The sequence below is a fragment of the Harmonia axyridis genome, chromosome 6 (genome assembly GCF_914767665.1).
Source record: "Harmonia axyridis chromosome 6, icHarAxyr1.1, whole genome shotgun sequence".
Classification (NCBI taxonomy): domain Eukaryota; kingdom Metazoa; phylum Arthropoda; class Insecta; order Coleoptera; family Coccinellidae; genus Harmonia; species Harmonia axyridis.
This window is the reverse complement of record NC_059506.1, coordinates 38,583,774-38,611,241: the sequence shown is the minus strand read 5'-3', so window position 1 is coordinate 38,611,241 and position 27,468 is coordinate 38,583,774. Positions and strand designations below refer to the sequence as shown.

Sequence of the window (27,468 nt, the reverse complement as noted above, 5' to 3'; positions counted from 1 at the left end):
TAATGAAAATGGGTGAGGTTACAGATTAATAAATAAAGGTATGTTTGATGAATTTATTTTATTGATACAAACTTCTTGGTCTTCACAGCTTCCTTCCATACAATTGGTATTGATAAAAATGAAAAGGAATGAGCAACTTTCAATTCATATTAAAAATACCTTGTGAATCTTGTGAAATCAAAAACATTACAGGAGAATACAAATGATTTTTTTTTACAGAAGATACATCCATAAACCATTCCCTTCTCTTCTCCCATAATGGATAGGAAACAAGGAATAAAAATTACACGGTGAGAATTTAAATTACTAGATTGATATATTGTCTACCATCCACACATTTTTTAAATATAAAAAAACATTTTATTCAAGTCACATATTACATATCACTTCATTCATCCTAAATATCAACTCAACATAAATGAAAGATGATTTAGTACATGGTTTAAAACCGTGATTAACCCCACTTGGTGTGTGTCGATACAAAAGAACTTATTATACAACTTCTAACCTGCAGTCTATAAGCACAAATATTTTACAGAATAACCAAAACCTCAATGTCAAAATAAAAATTAAATCTGTGTAGAGGGATTTAAAATTAAATAATGACACTTAGTAAGGTGCGTATCTTCTAGATGGTGACGGTCCTCGCATGCTGGGTCTGCAAAAAAAATAAAGAATATTAAAATTGTGTGAAAAGAATCGATGGATAATATGAAATCATAATAGAGATACATATACAAAGTTGAGAAAGAATGTAGTTTCTAAAAAATTGATTGCATGTATTTGTTCTTTCTAATATATCAATAATTAGAATATTGACAAATCTATCAAGAACAACCTCTCGATATACACAGTATTGAAACGTCACTCTGACTAGGTTAAATCGTCATGTGGAGCTGGGACTGTGATAAGCTTCAAATAAACCAAATGAAGGGGTAAAAAAATTAGTGTAATATCATAATAGATAGATATAAAAACTTAAATTCGAGAAATAATGTAATTAGCACGGTTTTTCCTTCCGTCAAAGTCCAGGGACTACAGAACGACTAAGGAATGTACTTTTTCAGCCCAAAAGGGCTAATGCTCTACGACACTGCGGTAAATGCTCCATTGAAGGGGAACACTGTACCGCCAGCCGGAGGGTAAGCTCCTAAACTGATCGTGTCGAAAAATAAAGAGAAATAACTAGAAATTGACTAAATAACTGTGAATATCATAGTATATAACTTCTAAGAATTTAATCAAATGGAAACACTAAACGTTCTCAATGAAAGACTATCTAAAGAATTTCTATCAGTGAAAGAATGTAATTAGCACGGTTTTCCTTCCGTCAAAGTCCAGGGACTACGGAACGACTAAGGAATGTACTTTTTCAGCCCAAAAGGGCTAATGCTCTACGACACTGCGGTAGATGCTCCATTGAAGGGGAACACTGTACCGCCAGCCGGAGGGTAAGCTCCTAAACTGATCGTGTCGAAAAATAAAGAGAAATAACTAGAAATTGACTAAATAACTGTGAATATCATAGTATATAACTTCTAAGAATTTAATCAAATGGAAACACTAAACGTTCTCAATGAAAGACTATCTAAAGAATTTCTATCAGTGAAAGAATGTAATTAGCACGGTTTTTCCTTCCGTCAAAGTCCAGGGACTACGGAACGACTAAGGAATGTACTTTTTCATCCCAAAAGGGCTAATGCTCTACGACACTGCGGTAGATGCTCCATTGAAGGGGAACACTGTACCGCCAGCCGGAGGGTAAGCTCCTAAACTGATCGTGTCGAAAAATAAAGAGAAATAACTAGAAATTGACTAAATAACTGTGAATATCATAGTATATCACTTCTAAGAATTTAATCAAATGGAAACACTAAACGTTCTCAATGAAAGACTATCTAAAGAATTTCTATCAGTGAAAGAATGTAATTAGCACGGTTTTTCCTTCTGTCAAAGTCCAGAGGACTACAGAACGACTGAGGAATGTACTTTTTCAGCCCAAAAGGGCTAATGCTCTACGACACTGCGGTAAATGCTTCATTGAAGAGGAACATTGTACCGCCAGCCGGAGGGTAAGCTCCTAAACTGATCGTGTCGACAAACAAAATCTGAAGATTACTTTGATCTAACGGTGAATAGTTCTAAAAAATTGATGAAATGTCCTTGTTCATTCTAATATACCAATAATTAAAATATTGACAAATCTATCAAGAACAACCTCTCGATATACACAGTATTGAAACGTCACTCTGACTAGGTTGAATCGTCATGTGGAGCTGGGACTGTGATTAGCTTGCAATAAGTCAAAATATATGGGTATTCGGCAACTTACTGCAAAAAATTACAGATTACAACAAAAATTGAAATCTTGACCTAATACCTTATATCTTTTTGAATTTCAACGAAGGGATGTCTATGCACAATGTATTACATCTGCAATTTTTTCTGCAGACAAACATAGCGAGTACAGAATATTGATTTACACAGAATTGAAACGTCACTTTGACTAGGTTGATTCATCAAGTGGAGCTGGGACTGTGATGCAAAAGTGAATTCTTTGAGATATTAAGTATTATGTGATCTTAATTGTCTATGCACAATGTATTATATCAGCAATTCATTTTGTTGACAAACATAGCGAGTACAAAATTTTGATTTACACAGAATTGAAACGTCACTTTGACTAGGTTAATCATCAAGTGGAGCTGGGACTGTGATGCAAACAAAATCTTCGAAATATGGAGTAGTATTGTATAGAATTTTGAGTGTCTATGTACAATGTATTATATCAGCAATTCATTTTGCTGACAAACATAGCGAGTACAGAATTTCGATTTACACAGTTTTGAAACGCCACTATGACCTAGAGTAAACAGTCATGTGGAGCTGGGACTGTGACAATCATTAAAAAAAAATCAAAGTAGAAAGTTCTCAACACCCACCTCCTATCATCGAACGAATCTCTGCTGAAATCTTCGTACATCCTGCTGCTCATCCTTGGCATGGGAGTGCTGCTAACAGGTGGTGACCTTCTACTGAAAATACCATAGTCGCCGCCGCTGCTTCTGCTACTGAAACCGGGTTCACGCATACTGCCACCTATGCCGCCGGATGGGGGACCACCCCTGAGACCGATGGATGGCATAGGTGGTAGAGGTTCTCTGCGTGGAGGCATTGGGGGTGGAAGGAAGTCTCCTCTACCCCTAAGGTCGGATCCACTTCCCCTAGGAGGCATGCCCGAGTAGCGCCTCTCGTACATGTCTCGAGAATCATCGAATCGTCTCTCATAGTAGCTGTCGTAGCCATCCTAAAATCAACAGAACTGATGAATACTGTCAGAGGAGGAGGAGTCGAAGCTCATTTGCAGTATCCGATTTTATGTTTGTCAAGTTACTAAGTAGAATCGATAAAACTATGTTAGTTGAGTAAAATAACTTCAAAGGTAATATTCTGTTTGGAGGTATTAAATAAACTATTTAAAATAGAACTAAAACTACACAATTGAATATGAAAAAAATCTATAAAAAGTACGGCATTTAGCTATGCCAATCTACAAATGTTTGGAATGTCAAAATTGGTTACTGCAAAATATTGCACTGTTTTTCTATCGTCAAGATTTTATGAGCCAAAATGATGCGATGAATTCTTGAAATGCTTACGGTACAAAGGAGGCTCAAGCACTTGAAGAGTTCGACAAAGATTTAGCTAATGATCTATAATATAATAAATTGCGATCTAAAAAAGTGAAATATGATGTGTTATGAACCGAACCAAGGTAAAACTTAAATTTCATAGTATATATATATGTATGTCCAGGAAGATTTCTACCCCTTCAAAAATGAACTAAATGAAGCGACTATCAGTCTCCTGATGATGATATTCGACATAGAAGGAGGTTTCAACCTAATGGGGGCAGTTGAATCCATGCCTATGTCGCAAAACAAAGTTGAATAACTTAAATTTGTGAAAGAATGTAATTAGCACGGTTTTTCCTTCCGTCAAAGTCCAGGGACTACGGAACGACTAAGGAATGTACTTTTTCAGCCCCAGAGGGCTGATGCTTTACGACACTGCGGTAGATGCTCCATTGAAGGGGAACACTGTACCGCCAGCCGGAGGGTAAGCTCCTAAACTGATCGTGTCGATAAATTTTCAATCGGAAAGGTCCATAATACATTTGTTCAGTTTTTGAGTAGCAGATTTAGAGTATAGATCATTGTTAAGAAGTTGAGAGAATGATAGCAATTTTGACGTTGCTGGCTGATTCATTTGGAGTTTTGAGTCTTTTAATACATCAAGGTTGACTTAATTTAACAGTATCTGGTGAAAACGAGCTCAAACGCGTTGTGGTTCATTTGAACTACTGGCCGGTCGCGTGTGCTCGAGCCTCCTGTAGACGGCTTTTGGTGTCTTCCTGCGAACACAGGAATCAAAAATAATGAAAAATCAAAAAGAGAAAAGAAAAAAAAATGGTCGGTACCCCAAATCGTCCCATCATGCGATCCCGTAGGAACGGCGGTGGGGGCGGCGGAGGGTATGGGTCCCTGCCGAACATCCTATCGCGGAAACGATCCGGTCCGATCCCCTTAGGGCACTCCTTGCTCCAGTGTCCGCCGCGTCCGCAGCGATAGCACTGTTCCGGATCGCCCATGCCAGGCCTTTGACGTACCCTGCTCGTCGATATCTGCACTTTCATCGGCTGACCGTCAACCATCGTCCCGTTCAGCTCTTTGATGGCTTCGTTCACGTCACCGGATGATTCAAGATGAACGAAACCGTAGTTCCGTACGATATCGCATTCGACCACCGTTCCGAACCTAGATTTGGATTGGACAGAGGACAAACATATTGCAGATATTCTTCCGATTTTTTTTTTTTTTGGTACGGCGAACCGTCGATTGATTCGCGGTCGTCCGAAGGAAATTCCATGCTCTCTCCAAGAATTTATTGTCGTTCTTTATTATACAACAATTTTTTTCGATCAATTTCTCAACCTGACCGGCCTAACTTGAAATGCCCATGCCTCATCTGCTGGAATGTTGGTTTGGTCAATATAATTTTCATTTGTCCGCTATGGTAAAACGCGAATTGAGAATGCTTATTGATATTTCATGTTTCTTTTTTTGTAAAATTGAAATCTCTCGAAGGTTTATAACAAAACAAACTTTGCTATCAGCACCGATACAATTTAGCTCAAAAATAGACGTGAAAATAGGTTTACGGCCGGTTTCTCAAACGCCAATCAACTGTCGAGCGTTATTTGGTTTGCTGAATGAAAGTAAGGTTAACTCCTCTTATTTGAACATTCTGCCAATTAACACAGTGAAACCTAAATGGATTCGACAACGCTATCAAGTTGAATGTTGTTTTAGTGAACAATGATTTGATCAGTCTTTCAGAAACCGGGGGTCAATCTAATGTGCAATAGAAGTTTATAAGAACTGGTATACAAAAATTGTCCTTTTGCCTGAAATATAAATTGCTCGATAGATCATTTAGAACTGAATTTAGAGTTATTGTCAAAGTATTTTTAGCTATTTTAAATGTTATTATTTAATTTCGACAATCACACTGAATTCCGCTTAGATTTCCAATTTTGAAGATTCCAAACAAGTTTAGTATGCAATATTCCACAAATTGAGTTAGTTGCTAATAAAACAAGAAAGTAACTAGTGTTTCTGAACAATCTGATATAATGTGAATACTGACAAAGTTTTATCAAATGAAGTAATGTAATTAGCACGGTTTTTCCTTCCGTCAAAGTCCAGGGACTACGGAACGACTAAGGAATGTACTTTTTCAGCCCAAAAGGGCTAATGCTCTACGACACTGCGGTAGATGCTCCATTGAAGGGGAACATTGTACCGCCAGCCGGAGGGTAAGCCCCTAAACTGATCGTGTCGAAAAATAAAGAGAAATAACTAGAAATTGACTAAATAACTGTGAATATCATAGTATATAAATTCTAAGAATTTAATCAAATGGAAACACTAAACGTTCTCAATGAAAGACTATCTAAAGAATTTCTATCAGTGAAAGAATGTAATTAGCACGGTTTTTCCTTCCGTCAAAGTCCAGGGACTACGGAACGACTAAGGAATGTACTTTTTCAGCCCAAAAGGGCTAATGCTCTACGACACTGCGGTAGATGCTCCATTGAAGGGGAACACTGTACCGCCAGCCGGAGGGTAAGCTCCTAAACTGATCGTGTCGAAAAACTAACAAAATCTTAAGATTATTTGGATCTAACGGAGCATAGTTCCTAAAATATGGATAAAATGTCCTTGTTCATTCTAATACAGCAATAATTAAAATATTGACAAATCTATCAAGAACAACCTCTCAATATACGCAGTATTGAAACGCCACTCTGACTTAGGTAAAATATTCATGTGGAGCTGGGACTGCACCGCCAGCCGGAGGGTAAGCTCCTAAACTGATCGTGTCGAAAAATAAAAAGAAAACACTTGTAATTGACTAAATATCGCAGTATAAGAATTCGAAAAAAAAAAACTACAATAATCTACTGAATATCTAATAAAGAATATTTTTAGGATCGTAATAAATTTACGAGAATCGTAGAGGATTCCTACTTGAACGGTGAGAGCATGGAAAGTTCCCCAAACATGAATGAGTTTGATAATATTGATTGAATACCTCTTAAACAATTCTCTGATTTCCGGTGCCTTAGTGTTATCCGTCAGATTACCAACGAAAATCTTGGTGGTAGGCGTTTGTGGAGCCTTCCTGTTCTTCGCAGCCTCGCATTTCATCGATTGTCCGTTGAGGATGTGACCATTTAGTTGTTGAATTGCATCGCGTCCCTCGTTTTCGTTCTCCATATGGACGAAACCGTAGTTCTTGACGACATCGCATTCAACCACTTTTCCGTACTTCTCGAATAGAGGACGTAGATCATTCACGCTCGTTTTCTCGTCTAGGTTGCCGATGAAAATTTTAAAAGTGCCCGCGCTGCTAAAACCCGGCATTTTGAGTCTTAATTTATCCGGATACTTCCTGGAAAATCAACGTTTAGGAATTTTTTTTTTCGTTTTGCAGTGTTTTTGTCGGCACGGACCGCTCGGTTGTTTTTCAAACGAAGCGCGCCGTTTGCCGTTGCAAGACAAGATGGAAGATCGAGGAATAAAGTCAGTGACGCCACTGGAAAACGACGCATAATGTTCTATGAATAACGACATCAAACACTGTTATCGATCTATGATCCAAGGTCGATCGTCCATCTTGACTTGCCACAATCGAAGTACAAATTTATCTAAAGCACTAAATAATGCAGCGAATTCAACAATTTATCACAAATTATTTCAACAAAATTACCCAACGAAACTATCGAAAAAGAAGCGTTGGATCGATCAAAATAATTTAGACATAACCAAATGGTCGCCATTTTCGACGCTTCGTATTAACAGATTTCGATTGTTCCAGAATAAATGCATTTATTGATATTACACATATAACTAAACCATCCAATATAAATTTGCTTCGAAATAATATTAGTTATAAACCTAATTTATATTAAGCAAAATAGGTACAGCGTTATAGAAAAAAATTTATCTACGAAATTCAGAAATCAAATAAGTTATTTACGAAATAAGAGTAAGCTAGGGCTAAAATTATTATTTAAAGACTTACTTTGAAGTTGTTGGCTCAATCGAACTTGAAATTGTATAACTGCAGTTTCACGATACTTCGGCGAAGCCCACCGCGGAGAGAATGAACTCCGCCGGCTTGCAGAAATATGGCGCAGTCACGAGACACGTCACTGCTCCATGATAGCCAACTGAGATTCTCTGAAATATTATTTTCTTCTTTTTTCTAATGGTGGGCTTGACATTCACAATTGCAGGTTACTTTAAATTCTGTGAAAATAGATGGTAGGAAACTGCTACAGTATCATACTTTTGTAATTCACATATAGGTGGCGGGTGCATAGACGAAGAAGGAAACTGTTCATTTTCATTTCTGCTGCGTCACCTATTTCCAAGTTCAATTTATAGAGGGCACCTCTTTAGCATCCCAGAAGAAGCATGCGAATTTGGGTGGTTTGCCTCAAATAAGAAAAAAAATCTTTTAGGATTCAAAAACCTATCGGACAACACTCCAAATTTCATTTTTATGAAGGATAACTCACCTTGCATTTCAATGAAATACTTATCATAAATATCTAGTGGGAGGGTTTGGTTTTGACCTTAGAACATTAATATCTATATTCTAAGGTTTTGACCCATGGTCATGAATTGCAAAATCCAAATTAATTTTACGATTTTTAACCCCGAAATTATCTTCACAGAATATCTAGCACTGAACAGAATCAGATTAGATTTTCAGCCTTTAAATTCATAGATCGTGTGCTCGAAATAGGAGAGACGCGGTGTAAAAACCGATTTTAGCACTGAATTTGATGCAAACTGTTAGGGTCAGATGAAAAGTTTATCCCAACCGAACTAAAAATTATAAAAACTAAAATGTATGAAAAACTAAGAGATATCTAATGTTTTTTATCTTAACTTTACTAGGTTTTTGTGCGATCTCAAGAAGCTATAGCGAATTAGTATTCAAATCCAGGATGACCAAAAGGTCGAAGAAAAGGAATTGATGGAAGGGTCTTAGAGCATGATTTGACCTCTTCTGAGGTTGGGTCACTAAGGGATCTCCCTGAAGTCATTCCCAACTGTAGCCATCGATGGACCATAAGCGTTAAATGCAAGACTTTGGAAAACGTTACTGTAAGTTACCAATTCGTTATGACATCGATAACACAGGCCAACAGATGTATTGGGTTTTCACCCGTTGCTGATTAATTTTTGGGTGCATATTTAGCATTTACCTTCAACTTGTGTATATTTCACGTTGAAACTATCACTATTGCCAGTTTAAAAAAACATATGGATTTAAGATATTATTGTGAAATTCAAATACATTAATCACTTGTCAATTTTCGTTTATATAACTTTTTCTAATGTAGCTTAGAAGTATAAATGCCAAATTTCAATGCATGATACTATAATAAGCTATAACCCATTATAAGAAGGTTAGTTGAGGTATATATTTGGCTAATTAGATTCTAACTTTGAGCAGGAAATTTCTATTCAATCTGTATCGCAAAAACTAGAGCTGATAGCAACAATCTGATTGTACATTAAAAATATTTAAAATCAGTTGTTGGATTTCAGACACCAAATTTTTATTGCCAGTTTGTTGGCCTGTGTAACATTCTATTTGGTATTCTTAAACTTTGTATTCTTGCATCCAAACCTTATCTCTCTCGGTTCGACAATTATTGATTGTTTTCAATCATGTGTCCAAGTAAAAATGGCGAATAAACAGATTTAGATATTAAAAATTCTGTACAATATTCCTAGACAGTTCAATGTAAGGGAATCGAAATCATTTAATTTGATTATTGACAGTGTCTGGAAATATTTGAAAAAAAAAAAAGAAAAAACAATATGAAACTTCTAAAAACTAGTTTTATTACATGTTAATTTTTTTGTACACAAACATAAACACTCAAAATTATATCAGTCTTGCGATTTATGTTATCTCATTCACTGACGTCCATCAATACATTCAAAAATTCATCCAGTTGGATTATAAAAGGTCTCGATATAATAATATTTACAAACATAAATGCACATTCTAACAGTCACTCGGCCTATTTGGACAAAAAATGGGATACAAGGAAAAATTATGTTTTGTAAAACGAAACAATGTGTAACGGAAAGAAAAATGTTTTAGGCGAACCAAAATTGAGCAATTTCAAACATAATTGAATGATTTTAAAAGTGCAGTAGTAACAAGTGTAATGAATACTACAGAAGAGAATTCGCCAGGAATTTATCTTGATAATTAAAGCTTAATTACAATGAAAATATTTTTCACAATGTTCGTACATCAATATTTCCTCGATTGTAAAAATACTGGCAAATATCTTTTCTATTTCGGAAATTCCTTTTATCTTTTTTCAAGATTGTTATAAGAGCACCAAACTTCGTAGAAAATTCACAATTTTCATTTGATTCGTTTAGACTATTTTTGAGGGGCACAACAACCTGAAGATGGCACTGAAATAGGAATGAAATAAATAGCTATTGCTATGGCATAAATAAATGAGCATCGTTTCAGATACAATCAATAAAACAATATACTCTGCAAATTGAAAAATATTCAAAGTAATTAACAAATCAAGTATAACTAAAATGGACTTCTGGACTATTTCAAATCATTGTGCCTGCTTTAGTTTGCCTTTGTTTCGTACTTTGTCTAATAAATATTGTCGATTTGACTTGTATGTTGAATAGGTACTTTGAAATCTTAATGTTATCATTATCATTCTATGGACAGTTATATACAATTCTTTACTGGGACTATTTACACTCTGCAAGATACTGTACAAAAAACTTTTTTAAAGCATAGAAAGTATCCATGAAAAATAATTATATCATTAATAGAAATAAACACCAATGTATTTCCTTGATTCAAAATTTGGAATTTCACTAAGAAGGACCAACTATAAAACATTTTCAGTAATTAATAAAGCACATGCTTACTCAATGTTCTCTTGTATTTTTAAATACTTTGCTCCAATAAACTGGTGTTGTCATTAATATCCTACTGATATTTATTGTTGGATTTTAAAAAATATTGCTATAAAATTCATTATATCGTCAAGAGTATTGAAAGTTGACTTTCTTATTACGAAATTGTTTATATTTTGAACAGGTACTTCAAAAAGTGAGAAATGTTAGTTATTATTGTACGGGCATTGAGTGAGTGGTATTTGGCAAAAGGATCAACAAATAAAATTACGAATATCAACAAAAAGTCCTCGTAGAGGATAAAAAACACAATAAAATGTCTCACGTCTTTCGCAAGTCCGTGAAACAAACCTAATAGTTATTTGTACAGCTCTTTTTATACACACTAACGGCTAGACAATCTTTATACTAGTATCGGTGTCGAGTTTACAGAGTGTCTTTTTCACTCTCATCGCCGTCAATCTGACAGCAGGATTGGCATGCCAGCATTCCTGCATCACCTTTGAAAGAGTCAACAACACCTCGTCCGAATCCCAACGCAGCGGTATCTTCGGCCGTATCTTCTTGACACAAACCACGTCCAGCATGTCATCAAAGTCAGGATCACTAGGCACAGAATCGTGGTATGGCACACAGTATTCATCGGCTGTCGAGATCTTATCCCCTGTGACACACCTCCTGGACATCTCCCACAGGACCAGACTGAAGGCGTACATATCGGCCATCTTGTGAGCCTCGAAGCTCTTCACGTTGATGGATCTGTCGAGGATCTCCGGGGCCATGTATCGTCTAGTTCCACTTCGTATGTTTGGGGGCACGTCGATTTCGTTTGTGTCACTTAGATACTTGACGGCTAGGCCGAAATCTGCAATGCAACACTCTCCGTTGCGTTTCACCAGGATGTTTTTGCTTTTGATATCTCGGTGGGCTATGGCAGGTTTGCCTCTAGTTCCGAATATCTCTGTGTGTAGGTGGGACAGTCCACTGGCTATGCTGGTGGCCATCAGATGCAAGGAGTTTGGATCTAACACATGTGTTTGGAGGTAATCGTACAAGGATCCGTTTTCGTGGTAATCGGTAATCAGCAACATCTGAGTCCAAGAACCGGTGCCTTTGATGTCTGCCGCTATGAAACCCAGGATGTTATCGTGTCTCATCAGTACCGTCTGGTAGATCTCGGTTTCCCTGAACCAAGACTGCTCTTCGGTGGTGAAGAACACCTTGACAGCGACCTGCTCGCCCCTCCAGTTGGCCAGCCAGACTTCTCCGTACCTTCCCTTGCCTACGGATTGCACCATCTGGATCTGTTTGGCGATTGTTCTCTGGACAAGGATGGGGAGGCCTGAACCGGAACCACTAGACTGGTCCAGAAGGTTCGATAGGGGACCGTGCACTTCCATGTTGGGGTACTTGACAGGATAATTCTTGGGGCATAGGTTGTGTTTTCTTTGGAAATCTTTCCTGTTGTACTTCTTGTATATGATGGCGATTACCAGTAGGAAGATTGTCAGACAGACTGTCACTGAGGTTAGGAGGACTATGTAGGGGAGGTTGTTGAACTGGTTGAAAGTGGGCGCTTCCGTGGTGGGTCGCTCTGGGTAGAACGGTTTGAGGTTACGGTTGCATTGGTTGGTGTCATCGCAGCATTGGATCGACTTCGGCACAAGGTGAGGCACTAGGTGGCCTTTACACTGGAAAGAAAAACAGAATTGAAGGATTGTCTTTAACTATTAAAAGAGAACTTAGGGACAAAGCTTACTTCAGAGGTCTGGACAAAAATTAATGATATTGTATATATATTGTCGGTTGGTATACCTGCTCTGAGATATTATGACATTTGAGTTAGGTTAGAAATGATTGGTGGCGATTTTTGAAAAAAAAAGTGATGCAATAATAATTCTAAAGTATTTATTCTTCAATATGAAACAAAAGTGAAAGATTTCTTTCTCTTTTTTCCAGAAATTCCGAACAATACAAGTTATGAAACATAACAAGGTGAATGTCAGTGTTACCAATTAATAAAAAATAAATAATTGTTATGCTTTTTGTCCAGGACATGATTGAATTAAAGTTCGAGGTTGTAACTGTTAGTTGAATCTTTATGTTTACCTGCATGAGGCCACCTTCATCTGCAGATAAACAGCCATAAGTGTATATGGGGTACTCATAACCATCGTCGTCAACAGCAGCCTCAACGGATGCAAAGCACATGCCCCCTGGCCTGATTTCGCAAGTCCCATTGACCTGTTCATTTGGACAGTGACCCTCACAGTAGCAGTTTTTCGCTGAAAAAAAAATAACTATTTTATTCTATGGTTCAAAAGGTGACGACGAGTTCAGACAGATGGCGCACCTGATCAACATCCGAATAAATATTAATTAATAACCGTCGGAATTTCCTTCTGAATCTTATCGAAGACATTAGAAATGATTAACGGGCAATAAAAATATGAAATACACTGAGCTGGTTGAATAATTAGGGAAGTGGCCGTAAAAATCATAGAAGAAACAGATGACACGGGTGATTTGCGTGTAGAATGCCGATTTTTAATAGTCTCGGCCGCCTACGCTATCATATTTCGGAATTTTAATGAATAGCCGGGATTGGCTGCAGTAAAACCACGAAAATCAAGATAAAGAATCGCCATAACTCAATATGAATATGAGACGAGACGGAAGAATGTACATAAACACCAACTAACAATGAAAAAGTATTTTGTAGTAGGGTCACGATCGGGACGACCTTGAAAATTTGACACATAAAGCATAAATGTGCCAAGTAAGCTTTGCTGCGATTAGAAAATTATTTCGTTAGGTTTACTATCAGGAAACATGAAAAAAAGAGAAATCCACGCGAAGTATAAGTCAGCATTTGTAGTCTTACAACAGACTTGCATGTATACAAAATAAAACTTTGGATAACCTATATTCACCTCTGCGCCACGATCTCAACAAACAAAATGAAATTTATATTGCAGGATGATTGAATTTCGCTGGATTTGATCTGTTTATAATGTTCGCTCGAGGCGTATCATTTCTAATGATGTTCTCACCTAAAGAAAGGTTAGCAATCGTTAACCCATATTTCAAAATTATAGTAATCGAAGTCGTGAACTAGACAACGAAAACGGATATTCTATGATCCGATAACTTTCGTTCGTGCCTCGACTATTAATGCATATTTGTGAAGTCTGAGTGTTAGTTGCTTCAACAAATTAGTATTACCCTTTTCGATAAGATGCAAGCATGATTCTTGTGATAAATAACAAACAGATAACTTTATCGATATCCCAATATCATAAGTCATATTGACAAGTCCGTTCAATAATCCAACCTCAAGGTATTGCACCACAGAAAAATATATTGTCAGATTACATCATCCTTGACACAGACAAAAAGCCGTAATTTGAATAATTTTCGATACTCCGTTTGAAATTTTTCGTGTGGGTGCTTAATTCTGTGACTATCTGAATAAATTGCGACTTAATCGACCTCAATCTTTTTAGATTTATAGGTAATCGGTTTGAAAGTGGGTGCAAAATTCCGTAAAATCGCTTACAAAATACTGAGAGACTGATATTTTTTATGGAAATTGAGGATTTAGATGATAAATGGGTGTTAGCGGTATGTCAGCTCTCTTCTATGTTCGAGGGGATCACAGAGGGGTGTGTTCGTGTTTGATGAATAGTCGCAAGTCTTTCATAAATAAATTTGTTTTTATAGTTACGAATAGAGCTTTCAACGGCTGTGATCTCGTATAATACCGCAATTAATAAGGATATACGACTTCATTTACTCAATACCTTTAATTATTCATCGCCCGTTCTCTGTATGTAAATAAATAAGCACCTATCCAGCTGGGTTGTGGGATGAACATGATCCGATCGATCGAACGACCACAGAATCCGCAAAAATGATAAACAAGTATAATAACTATGTTCCTTTGACATCGCCACCTAGAAGGTGTCGACAAACATACTTAAAATGTACTTAGCTGTCACCGCTTATTGAATGAATGTTCGTTTCGTTAATAGATTTTTGAGATGATCACTGCGTTGACAAACCCGAATAGAATAATAATCCCATACCGTTAATGAATTCCATTTGTTCGGTACGTTCAGTCAACAATGGATTCTTGACGCATAGAATTCGTATCCGTATAAGGAATTGCATAGAAATTACTCCGTAACTTGGCTAATCTATGATTATGGGCATCGATTACTCACTCGACTTAAAAGGGACGAACTTTCATGTTCGAAATCGGATAACGTTGATATACCCGCAGATCTGCGATAGAAGACAGTTTTTACGATGTTTCCATCGATATGAATTATTGTAGAGACCACCTGCGAGCAGTTTCTACCGCAGGATCGGCGATCGGACACAGAACAATGTGCCAAATGAACCGATAAATGAACAGAGTTGCCAACAATGAAATAATTGAATTTCTTTCGAGATAACAAAAGGCCAGCTTTCGAAATGCTACGGTCGCGAAGCCGATTTTTATTCTACAACAAAGCGAGACGGGCCACGCTGAATTAGAACAGTAACGAGTTATTGAACAGGAATTAAATCGCGGATAATGACATATGGTTTCGTAAAATTCTATGATTCATAACGAAGTCGATTTTGACACTCCTTTGTGATCTTCAATTCATAGAGTTATGCGAAATTCAATGGTTGATAACGAAGTCTATTTTGACACCTTTCAATTCATGAGTTTTGTGCGGTATGTACGGGGGTGGTACGGAAAATCGCTGGACGAGGAAGGCGACTGCCGGGGCGCCATCTAAAGGCCAGCGGACGACGGGGAATCGTGATCGGCATCTGTATCGTTCAATTAGCGTACACGTACTCCGCTTCTGTCGATAATTAAGCCGTTCGCTATTTGTCAATCTGCATCTTTATTAGAGAGGAAATAACGCAACAGCGTGCATTTGAACCGGTAATTAGGACCATGGGTAAGGTTAGGTTTGAGGCGTGGGTGTGTCGTTTCCACTGCTGCAATTGCATAATATACGGGGGTAGTTCGATAGGTGTTTGAAGCAATGTCGAATCGAATGGTTGCTCAAGATTTAATTGTGCCTTTTGTGGGGTGAATACAAAACCTCTGCGGTCTAAGTTGAAGAGATGGATCTTCGTAGGATACAAAAGGAGGTGTATTCTGTTACATGGGCTTTTCGAAGATGAACAGAAAGGTTCTTTTTCAAGGGAATAGAATATCTACCTGCTCATTCTCTACGGTTCGTTTCAGAACACATGGCGTTGTCTGGTTTACGTTTGAGGGCAGTTTGTTAAGAGCGGAGGTTTGATTTTGGGAATTTCTATAGATAGGGAAGTCGGGTTGAGATTAAGCAAGGGAAATGTGCGCAATTTTTGACCTTATACAGAATCGACAAGGTAATCCTGGCTTTGCATTAGTCGAAAGAAATAGCAGATACTGATTTTGAGTTTTCGATCTAAGGCCCTTTCGATTTTCTGATGATCTAAAAACGGTAGTAATTGTATTGTATATAATTGAATATTCTAAAACAATTTGCAGAATGGGCTCCTATTCCCACACGAATGCAAAATTCGAGTTTTTGAAGACAATAGTGTTGGAATTGCCTTCTGCAACGAGTATTAGACGATATTTTCTCTATTTCAGTCAAGTTTTGTGAAATATTGTCGAAATTCAATGCAAAATTCAGATTAAACATCCTAGTGATTTTTGTATTGAAGCCTGGAAGTTGGTGTGACTGTTACGAAAATTGACAGATTACGGATTTTTAATTGTACGTTTCGAATTTTGAAATAATTTATAATTACGCATTAAATTCGTGAAATATGTCTGACGAAATCGATTGAACACCACCAGAATTAAGAGAAATTGCGAATTATGTTGCAAATCATTTCACTATATCCAAATTATATTATATTGACAATTGACGTGTGTTGAAATTTGATAGGATCGGAAGTCAGTGTAGACAACCACAAAACGAAAAATATAACTAGAAACAATGCTGTAATGAGTTCAGTACAGCACTGTTTTTAGTACTGTAATAAACTCATCACGATACTGAAATAGAAAAAATCTGATATTTCGTTCTAATTCGTCAAACCATAGAAGATGAGTTGACAGTTATGAGGTTATTGCAATGATCACAGAGGACAACCTGAAAGTTTGTGGGGAGAAGCGATAGCAAAAATGAACCGGCATCAGGTCCGGACAAGGCCAAGACGAGGCCGTGGGTGTACGCATATGGGATCGGTACCAGCGCTGAAAATATCCGGATATCGAGGTGAACAATATTGAGTACACGTGTTCCTCGTAGTTGAAAAATCAGCGTTATAAACGACTTGGTCGCAAAACGCAAATTTCTAGCAGTATTTTCGAAACGCCGACAAAAATGAAAGCTATACGCCTACAGCGCGTTGATTTGTGGCGTGGCATTCTTCAACTTTCATAATCTTTATCATTGTGTATCTTTGATACGGCCATTGTGTACACAGCGGCTATCGTGATTTACACCGTAATAAATAAATCGTTATCGTGTTATTCCTGTTTTCTTGAAATGAATAAATGAGTTATGTGTCCATTGTGACTTTGGGCGAGGTGTGTGTTGCGTCGATTTTAAACTATATAACCCGCTGTCAATTTCACATAAATCGATATTTATCTGTGTCTTCCGAAAGAATAACAGTTCACTTTATACAACTCAATATTGAATAATTATGTCCGGTTCTGAAGCGTGGTAGGTAGCTTGAGGTGCCATCTGTGGAATGTTTTGTTGATTTTTTGTCGAATTCGACGAATCTTTCTATCTTGATGAAATTAACAGGAAAACAAGAAATGGAACGGCTATATTTACGGAACCCCTAGTAGGATTTTGCCCATCAACAAACTCAACCGCGGTATTGAAGTTCCGAACCTATCCTCCAAATTTCGGGTTTCTAGGTCCTTCCGTTCGAAAGTTATCGTGTATACGGACGGACAGATTCGAATTTGAGGACGGATTCGTCATCAGGTAATCAAACCTTATACTATGAGACCTTTTCCGGCTGAAAAATACAGATATTGTGATAGATCCTTCGATTCAGAGTATGATTGCTTGATTATTTGGAGCTGAAAATTGACATAGACGTTTCAATGAGTGTTCTTGACAATATATCGAAGGTTCTCGAGTTTATTTTGCTGGTTCTTAGGCTGTACAAGGACTGAAAGGTTGGAAAATTCCAGTTCAATCAATAATTTATCCTTCTCAGCTCTTTTAGACATTTTAAAGACACCTTGAGTTGGCCTGGAAGCTCCAGAAATCTGTGAAATTTTGAGACCTTGTCCAGTAAGTTGGCAAGAGAATCTTTGGAACTCCATATGTTGTTGAGAACAGCAAAGGAGACCATCTGTGCCTATTTTAAGCTTATTATAATTCAGTCTGTGTTAAAAACCTAAAATTTTCCTGTTATGAGCAACACATTTCAAAAAGCGAACTGTTTAAAATTCAAAAGAGAGTCGATTACACTTTTCATAAAAAATTCTTGAAGTTTACCATAAAAAAATAATATTTTTTCGAACTAACGTTGGATTATAGAGTATCCAAAAAGTGAACTCAATATTTTTCTATTCTCGAAGGTTCAAAATTATATAAATAAAACATCTGTTTCCCTTTCAACCGATTTTCCTTATTGCGTATCTTGCAAACTCCGCAAAAACATACCAGTCATCACAATTAACGAACTATCAATCAAAATCGTGTTATTTGCAAATTGCACGTACCTCAATTGTCAATAATAATTATTAGTAGACGACTTCAATCCACTGAACGAGTAAGTTATGAATGACATAAATATAAACAATGGAACAATGAGATAATAACGCCTCGGTCCAACAAAACATAATCGTCTTGGCAGTTGTTTACTCGAAACTTTCCAAAAATACTAATGGAACAAGCCGTTAAATTTCCTAAACGTCATATTGGACGGAAATTATTAGTACCCTAGTTATTTATTCCCTTCTACGACTCTCACGGGTGCCAAAACTGATAATTTCGCAGAAAACCGCGATATTTTTCCACATTTCTGACAGTTTCTATGGTTGGATCACAAAAAGTTTACATTTTTCTATGTTACTTTCTGTTTGGAACACAGAAAAATAAAATAACAGATTAGCAATATCACAGAAAATAACAGTTACGTTTCTAGGGGTTTTATACTGCCTTCAATCCAATGAAGAGCACAGAGGAGATTTAGTTGGGTGAACGTTATAAAAAAGCAACTAGGTAATCTTGTTTCATCCGAAGTGCCCTCCAACCTTGGCCGAAAACACCTCGACGACCCTCTGGCCCCTTCACCATCTAAACGTCCAAAAAAAAAAAAGAGCCAGAATCCCCGAAAATCTCCGTGCCCGTCTGGCGCCTGGCCTAACATGATGGAATTCGAGATAAACACGCGCGACCGTGGCGACCTCTGGGGACCGACGTTCGACCCAGACGCGTAAGTCGACTTAAATCTGCGTATAAACGTCACAATTGCGACGCACGTTTAAGTCCAGGTGACACTGGAGGTACTTACTGTCATCCTGCGTGTTGTTCAGCCACATTTTCCTCGATTTTCCGCGACGGGGCACTATAAACACGATGACATTACGCGGGATGCGTTCCAGTACACGTTGCACTTGTACCACTTGGCGAGAAACTGAATCTTTGGGGTCTCGAGAGAGCAGGCACCAGACTGCTGCGGCTGGTGCCTTAAGATATGGGCGACGTTGCCGGTTGTTCGGCTCGCTTGTAGGCCGATCGACTGCGTTTTGTAGGGCTACGTTCGAAGTAGTCGATTGGAAGCGTTTTTTATTCCAATTAAATTCTATGGTTCATCGATAATCAATTCGATTTGACTAATTTGAAGATTCTATGAATACGTGAAGTGTACTTAAGTCACTTTTTCATCAGAATGTTTGATCACACCGTTTACTTTTCGGGTCATTTAAAATATGAAATAATGCTGCGATTTCAATAAATAATCTTTTTCCATGATAAGAAGCACAATGAAACACATTCAAGGCTTAATTAATAATCATTAAGCTTGTGTGTTTTATACAGGCAAAATACCATAGCAAGGGCCAATTTTCTATTTGGAAAGCTCTTACCTCCCACTTAAGATGCAAAGAAAACCTGGTGTGTCTACTTATACCTGTAAAACTTACAGACAAAACGATAGATTTGTCAGATTAATACCTACTTGATTTCGAGAGATATATATTTGACATTTCTCTCGATTCTCGACTATCGTGACCTTTGGGTATAGAACAATTATATTTTATATTCTATGCTCGTAACTATCTTCTATACTCTGTCATTATATTCCATTCATTTTATAAAAATTCGATAAGAACTGAATTGTAATTTATTGTGAAAGTTTGTAAAGTCTAAAATCAGTATTTAATTTTCAAACGGCGCTAGGCAGATAGCGGGAATTCGAAAATTTCTGAAGAGCGCCACCTTACAGAACTCTAGTGAAGCAGAACATCAAAGCAACAGGTGGATATCTCAAAAAGTCTAAACGAAATCGAATCAGTACACACACCAAAGATTCTATGCTACTTAGGTTCCAATTCTGCGATCCCTTTTTCCCTTACTTTTCGCCCAATCTCGCATCCCCGCACGCGATCCGAAGATGCAGGTAGGGAAGTACAACACCCACCAAAAGTCCATCCAACGAACGACTGGCGCCTGTAAGTAGTATCCTTTTATACCATTAGCACCCAAGAATTAATTGGATTTTCTCTTGGAAGAAAGAACGGACAGGTCCCTAGTTTATTGCCTTATTTTCGACTGGGAAATGATCCCCATCTCGATCTAGAACGGCCACGGTACAAAAAAAGGCATTACGAATTCGAATTAATTTACCTTTAGAGAAAAATGCGAGAAACGTTCTGGGATTTTAAGTACGTACGGTTCGGAGTGGTACCGATGCGATTCTATGGTTGAAATCTTGGGTAAGGCACACCTAGCGAAGTTATTTCGCTTGTGTATCTCGACATCAATCAACCTTATCTGGAAAGTTCACTGGTGTCATTATTCCTTATAATGTCTCCATTGTTTCGTGTGACGCGTAGCGAAAACATGGGACATTTTGCGGTAAAGAAAAACCCTGCTCTTTATCCATATCTGTGCATTGCAAATTGACAGGCCGAACGCACCTTCACGGAGCACAGATCTCTTTAACCTCTGACATTCTCGTTTCATAGAAGTTCTACAGCTTAGATCCTAATGCCCTTTATCGTTCATCTCTAGCTCTCGTAGTTTTAGAGATATCGAATTCAAAATTTGGAAAAAATTAGAGAAAATTGGACTTCTATATGAAACATAATATCTTCGCAACTATAGATCATAGACCCCTCAAATAAAAACGTTTTTTGTAGATTGGGAGTTGATGTATAACATACTAGAATTTTAGATCAGCGCTATATCGATAAAATAAAAAAAACTGTTGTAATTGATAAATGAATGTTATGACAGGAAAATATTTTCGTCCTTTGTAAAGCCGTAGTTTTTCTACGTCTCACGTGGGTTGCCCGATCTCTTTCACATCCTAAGTTTCACACCCACGATTACAAGGAACTGGCGAAGTCATAATGAATTTAAATGTATGCCACATCGTGAAGAACGGACTGTGAGGATATTGTTCAACTTCTTCGAAATGTTGAGGAGGATGCTAGAAGGTAGGGACCTTTCTAGGGTTCCCGTTTTATATTTCATGACGTCTTGGGTCGTAAACTAGATTTTGGGTAACAGGACACAGCTGCTCTCGTATTCTTTTCTGACCTCTCTGGGTTCCTCCACTATTGTGATTTCGATCTCGCATAATTTCTTCATTTCATGGTTTCTGTGAGGAGATAGCCGGTTGTTGGTTTGTTATTGTGAATAATAACGAGTTTTTGATATGTTACGTCAGGAATAGGTTAAAATTCTTAGGTGCCAAACGTACGGGTGTTTGAGTATGAATTCCTTGTTCATCAGCAAAATTTTGTATTTTTTCGATTCATATTCATCATTCTGGTGTTTCAAAAAAGCACGAAATTTAGAATATTCTCAAATATCAATATTTTCTTTTGTACTGATAGTAGCTTTCAGCATGGAGTAATTTGACTGTAATGTAATGCTTTCAAATTCGTTTACAAATGGAAAGATTATGTAATCATCCCATTTTCAGTTGGGGAAGATCGTGTTTTTTCCTTGCCAATAATCATAGAGTAAGAAACATAGATAAAGCAATTTTAACATGTACCCATAGATGTATCTAACTGCTGAAATCCAAGCTCTGCCAACTATTACTCTACTAGTATCATGGGTTTGTTTTCTGAATTTCTGATATATTTAGGTATTTATTTCAATCTATTTTGAGTTAAAATGAAACGTTGATTGACTATGGGACGAAAGAAGTGCGTTCTATGTGAAGAAACTCGCGAATTTAGTGAAATATCGTATCACTGATATGTTTTCATTACCGCGCGCTTCATGTCAAATTTGATTGTTCATGTTGGAGACAAAATTTGCTTACTGAAAATGACATATGCTCTCTCTATCTATGTTTATTACTCTGAAGCAATAATCTATGAAACGTTTGTAAGCGTATTCTTATTTTTTCTTGAATTTATTCGACAACAAACGATTTCATAAGCAATGAGATCGAAAATTGTTATTTATTCAAAAAAATCCTTAATTTATAATAATGCTGATAGCGATTCCAGAAAAAAATAGTGAGTGCTCTTCGTAGTAAAAGCACATTCTCGAACTCCAACGTTTGCTGTGCCTAGGCCAACAATTTACATAGAACACCATGTACTATACGCTCTATTAGTGTGACGTCGCACACCATCATTTTGGTTCTCCTCTCAATGTTCGGAATCCAAACAAATGAATTGTCATTCAAATTAGTACGGTGTCGTTGAAGGAATTGGATTATTTTCATAAATAAGGGTATTTGAGGAACGATTTCAGTATTAATTGATAGACAGAAGGAACGAGGTTGATACCAGTAAGTTTGAATCCTGTATCATTCCCCAGATTTTGTAAAAAGCCGTGTTTATTAGTTGAACTTCAAGTTCGAACTTACTGGCATTAATCTCGTGCCTTCTGTCTATCAATTAGTAGTAAAATCGTTCCTTAAATAATCTTATTTATTAAAATAAGACAATTTCTTCAACGACAACGTACTAATTTGAATGACAATTTGTTTGTTTGGATTCCGAACACTGACAGGAGAACCAAAAATGGCGGTGTGTGACGTCATACTAATAGAACGTATTGTAGGTTCAATTGTGGACATAGAATAATTCAATACACAGACCATAAAGCTTTCGCGAATAAAACTGTCAAATCTGACAGTTAATTACCTGATGCCTACCCGGATAATGAACTACCAGTAGGTCTAACGTTGAACATCATCGATTACGCCATAATTTTTCTGCCAGCCGCGCGATTCCACATTTTACCGTTCCGAGAGACGTCTGGATGACTCGGAAATCGCTGTAACCGACCCGCAAACCGACTGGAGTCATCCTCCAGAACGACCTTGCCATTACCTTCATCCGTGCACCAGCTCTAATTGCCGTAATTGACGCCGCAATCGCCGGCCGAGCAGTCTGACGTTGAGGAGTTACGTAAATCTGGAGAAGAAAACGAAAACGTACACTCTGTGGTCGGACGACGCGTGAGAAACGAAAGTGTACGGGTTTCCTTTAATGGGATTTTTTTAATTGTGAGGCGGTTTACAGGTGCGGGTTGGCTCGTTGTAATTTGTAACGGCGATCTTGTACACCGTTTTTATCTTTCGATTTATCTTGATTGGTGAAAAATTGGAACGATGGTTTCGATGAGATATTAAATTCGGATTTGTACACGGACAACTCTGTTACTTTTCGGGACAGAAATCGAAATTACTTAGAGAAAAAAAAACGTTTGGTAACGGCCTGTAAGATTTCCAGACCCTTCTCCTTCAGACTTTTCTGCGGGGGCATTTGAACATGCTAGTAACGGGTGTTTTTTTTCGAGGTATATAACTTTAAGTTGGCATTACTGTTCAAGATGGCGACCGATTTAACAGATGTTGAGTGATTCATTTTCATTTTGGTTTGACAATTCATCATGAATAGACTCACGCCTGAACAACGCTTGCAAATAGTGCAATTTCATTTCGAAAATAATGTTGCGGAATACGTATCGCGCACTACGTCCATTAGCGATGAAGCGCACTTCTGGTTGAATGGCTACGTCAATAAACAAAACTGCCGCATTTGGAGTGAAGCTAATCCTCAAGTGTATGTCGAAACACCGTTACATCCAGAAAAACTGACTGTTTGGTGCGCTTTATGGGCTGGTGGGTTCATTGGTCCGTATTTCTTCAAAAACGATGATGGCTAGAACGATACAGTCAATGGTGATCGGTATAGAGCCATAATTACTAACTTTTTCATTCCTGAATTGAACAACCATGATGTCCAGAAGCTGTGGTTCCAACAAGACGGCGCAACATGTCACACAGCTCGTGCCACAATCGATTCACATTCGCCGTGTTATTGCCGATATACGGCCACAAATGTTGGAAAAAGTCATCGAAAATTGGACGTCCAGATTGGACTACATCCGAGCCAGCCGTGGCGGTCATATGCCAGAAATCATATTTAAAATGTAATGCCACAAGATTATCTTGCGGATAAATAAAATTCATGTCAATCGAATAATCCATCGTTGTTTTATTGCAATTTAAAATTCTATAGCTCTAAAAATAAAGAAACACCCTTTATAAATCCAGATAGTTTCAGTTTAATGCCTGAATACCTTGAGAAGAGCTTGGGGAAATTAATACTCGACCACAGCATCGCTGGAGAATTGATAACTGAAGATTATCGAATAGAAAACGAAAAACCATAGAAACGTAATGAATGCAAGGAGTTAATCCTATCAATTCTCACGATTTATAGTTCCAGATGTAGCCAGGAATTAATTGATTTCCAATTAGCTCATTAATAGTTGGCTTAGAGCATCTTATTATCCGAGTACTGGTTCACAAAAAAATTGCCAAGTACCTATACGTGTAGAACCGCTTACGTCGTACAGTTTCGTACTGATATTGTGTAATTGAAAAAATATCGGAGAATGTACAACAAATATATGTAATTAGAATCAATTATCGTCGAAAGTGTTCTTTTGAAGTACACCTTGCTGATTTTTAAAATAATTTTTGAGTAGTTTTTGAAAGGATTCCATTATCTACTTAATTTTTGAACTTCGACAAGTTTAACTTTCGTTTTTGGTCCTCTATTTCCGATGATTTCCTAAGTTAATATCCTTTTTGACTTTCTTCTTCTTCTCATTAGATATTTTTGTTGACAACATTTTCCAGTATTCGGTTAGAATAAATAAATAGATTTTCCAAATCAACTGTTGAAAGTTTCGGAGTTTTTACAAATGAGCTCGTTTACCCTGAGTAATTCTGCTTTTAATTCTTAGGTGAATTTATGGCACACGTATAATAAAACTGTTTATCTGGATTAATAGTTAGACTGTTTATGACGCTATTAGCAGTTATTTTTTCATCAGATTTATTATCAACCTTTGTCTCGGTTTTATTCCCAACTCAAACGTTGAAAGAATATAATTAGGAATGACTTTCAATCGTTAATTTTTTGTCGAGTTGATTTGAAATTATTATAAATTTGTTGTTTGATTCGACTTATTTTCGTATGTTAGTTGGTGTTAGTACTTCCTCCTCTGTTACCAGTTCTTACCAAACTTATGTTTGCGTCTTCGAAATGATGATCTTTTTCGGTGCGTCATTTTCCATAAATCGCAACTTGTTCAGTCTACTCACCTGAAAAAATAAGAAGGTTAGTACATTGATCCACAAAAAATGCATAAAAATAAACGAAAATAAAACAAGAGGACCTGGAGAAATACGAGAAGACATGTAGATGACTACGAGAGATATTTGTCAACAGGTCGAATAATTCCAAGGACGGTATTCAAGATTTTTACGTGATAATTTCGAGAATAAACGGAAAAAGGATGACTGGGTAAAGAGATTGGCATCAGTGGCCAACAGAAGAATGCTGAAGGTGAAAATATTCGGTCGAGTGGTTTTGGCAAACGTAACAGACGTTCTTGCGCTGAATTTAAAGAGTTGAGAAAGAAATTTTGGCTGGTTTGATGAACGAATTTTATCAAATATCCACCGTAATTCCCTGATATGACTCTGGTAGACTTTTTATCGTTTTAAAACGAAGATTAACACTTTTTTATATATAGAGAATTAATAAATTGATCATTTTTGTGTTTCACATTTCAATTTATGCCAAATTCGACTTATTCGAAGCCTACTTGAGAAAATATCCTCAAGAACAATTGAACTCGAAATAATTTGTCATTTTTTCTTGAGCAATAAACCTTGAAGACTACATTTCGTGTATTGTCATCTTTTTTAATCATCAATTATTTATGACATGTCTAGAAGTAATGAAAACATAATTACTGAAAATTACCGTCCCCAATCAGTAGATCCTGCAATTTGATCGCATCAAACACAAATTACAACAAAGATTATCCATTTTTTTCCGAATCAAATGTCTCTTATTACAAATTTCGAGGTGATTCCAGATAAGGAAATCGAAAAAAAAATCTGCCTGGCGTGTCGATAACAAACGAATAAAGCACACGTGAAGCGTGGATTAAAAATGATCGGAGGGGGTCAGATCGGCTCAGCTTGAAGGCGCCAACCTCGCTGTCTCTATATCCTTCAGGTAGCCAAAGGGATAGATCTTTCCAAGGCGTCCTCGCAAACCAGTGTCTTGAATAGTTGAAGAGCTTTCAGAATATTAAGAAGCACTTGAAGTTGTCAATGGTGCTGTCTCGTGATATACGAGGGGTACTCGAGAATTGAGGGACCGAGAGAGGCGTACTTGTGGAGTTTGTTGTTGTGAATTCAGAGAGTAATGAGCGTTGCAGATTTTGAAGATTAGGAGTCAGATTGAATCTTGAAAGGTTTGAGTGGTTGTTGATCGATTCGAATTATTGTTGAGTTAAATGATGTTTATAACGATTGGCCAGCAAGATAATATGATTTGATATCTTTCGAGTTTTTTTATGTAATGTTAGATAATTAATGAAAAATAGAGGATTCGGGGAATTCATAGGAAAAGTAGAACATTTTTCAGCGCTTAGTTTCCCTTCCTCCGGCTTGGAGTAATGAAAGATGAAAAAATTAAAAACATTCACAATCAACTGGATTGGTCGAACTTACGATGAGTTTTAGGTGAACAGTGTTTGGTGAATTTTGATGTTTTCTTCAATGGAATTTGCTAATTATTTTGATAATTTGAACAGATTTTTTCTAATGAAAGTTCTTTGACAACTTTGAGGTTATTTGAAACAACGTAACAGAGATACAATCTGAATTTAATGAATCCATCTTCATAATGAGATAATATTAAATTCTACTGAAATAAGGTGTTCGACAAATGTAATTCCCATGAATATGTCTCAAAACAAACAAAAAATCGAATAAAACTAGAAAAATTCACAAAACATTGCGTCAGTGACGTCACCGATGACGTCACGTAAACGAGCATCATATACGAAAACGTTTGTTTTCATTATTGAGTGAATCCTTTTCTCTTGTGATGATCTTTTCGATGTAAATAATGAACTTCACTAAATAATGAAAACAAACGTTTTCGTATATGATGCTTGATTACGTGGCGTCATCGGTGACGTCACTGACGCAATTTTTTGTGAATTTTTCTAGTTTTATTCGATTTTTTGCTTGTTATATTTGTCAAACACCTCATTTCATTAGTATTTCCAATGTTGCAGCCAAAATTGTCTTATACCATTTCAGAGATTTTCAAGTTGCGACCTTCCCAAAACACCTTCGCTGC

The 27,468-nt window shown here is 37.1% G+C and overlaps 2 protein-coding genes across 6 annotated transcripts in view; both read right to left on the bottom strand.

The window, feature by feature from the left end:
* Positions 1-39: 39 nt before the first annotated feature.
* Positions 40-7,810, bottom strand: LOC123681688 (RNA-binding protein lark). The gene is made up of 5 exons (XM_045619929.1): positions 7,651-7,810; positions 6,658-7,017; positions 4,481-4,817; positions 2,943-3,307; positions 40-658 (listed from the first exon to the last, which is right to left on the bottom strand). The coding sequence occupies exons 2-5, from the start codon at positions 6,987-6,989 to the stop codon at positions 610-612; spliced, it is 1,083 nt and encodes a 360-aa protein (XP_045475885.1). The 5' UTR covers positions 6,990-7,017; positions 7,651-7,810; the 3' UTR covers positions 40-609.
* A 1,658-nt stretch (positions 7,811-9,468) lies between these two features.
* Positions 9,469-27,468, bottom strand: part of LOC123681908 (bone morphogenetic protein receptor type-1B-like) — a 131,227-nt gene continuing 113,227 nt past the window's right edge. For 2 of the 5 annotated variants that reach the window (XM_045620269.1, XM_045620270.1), the window contains exons 2-4: positions 25,324-25,406; positions 12,666-12,841; positions 9,469-12,247 (exon numbers count right to left, since the gene is read on the bottom strand). In XM_045620269.1, coding sequence (XP_045476225.1) covers positions 10,949-12,247; positions 12,666-12,841; positions 25,324-25,372 — 1,524 coding nt within the window. In that variant the 5' untranslated portion in view covers positions 25,373-25,406 and the 3' untranslated portion in view covers positions 9,469-10,948. Of the gene's footprint in view, positions 12,248-12,665; positions 12,842-19,106; positions 19,395-25,323; positions 25,407-27,468 lie in introns of those variants that run through there. The other 3 variants (XM_045620267.1, XM_045620268.1, XM_045620271.1) reach the window with 2 other exon arrangements.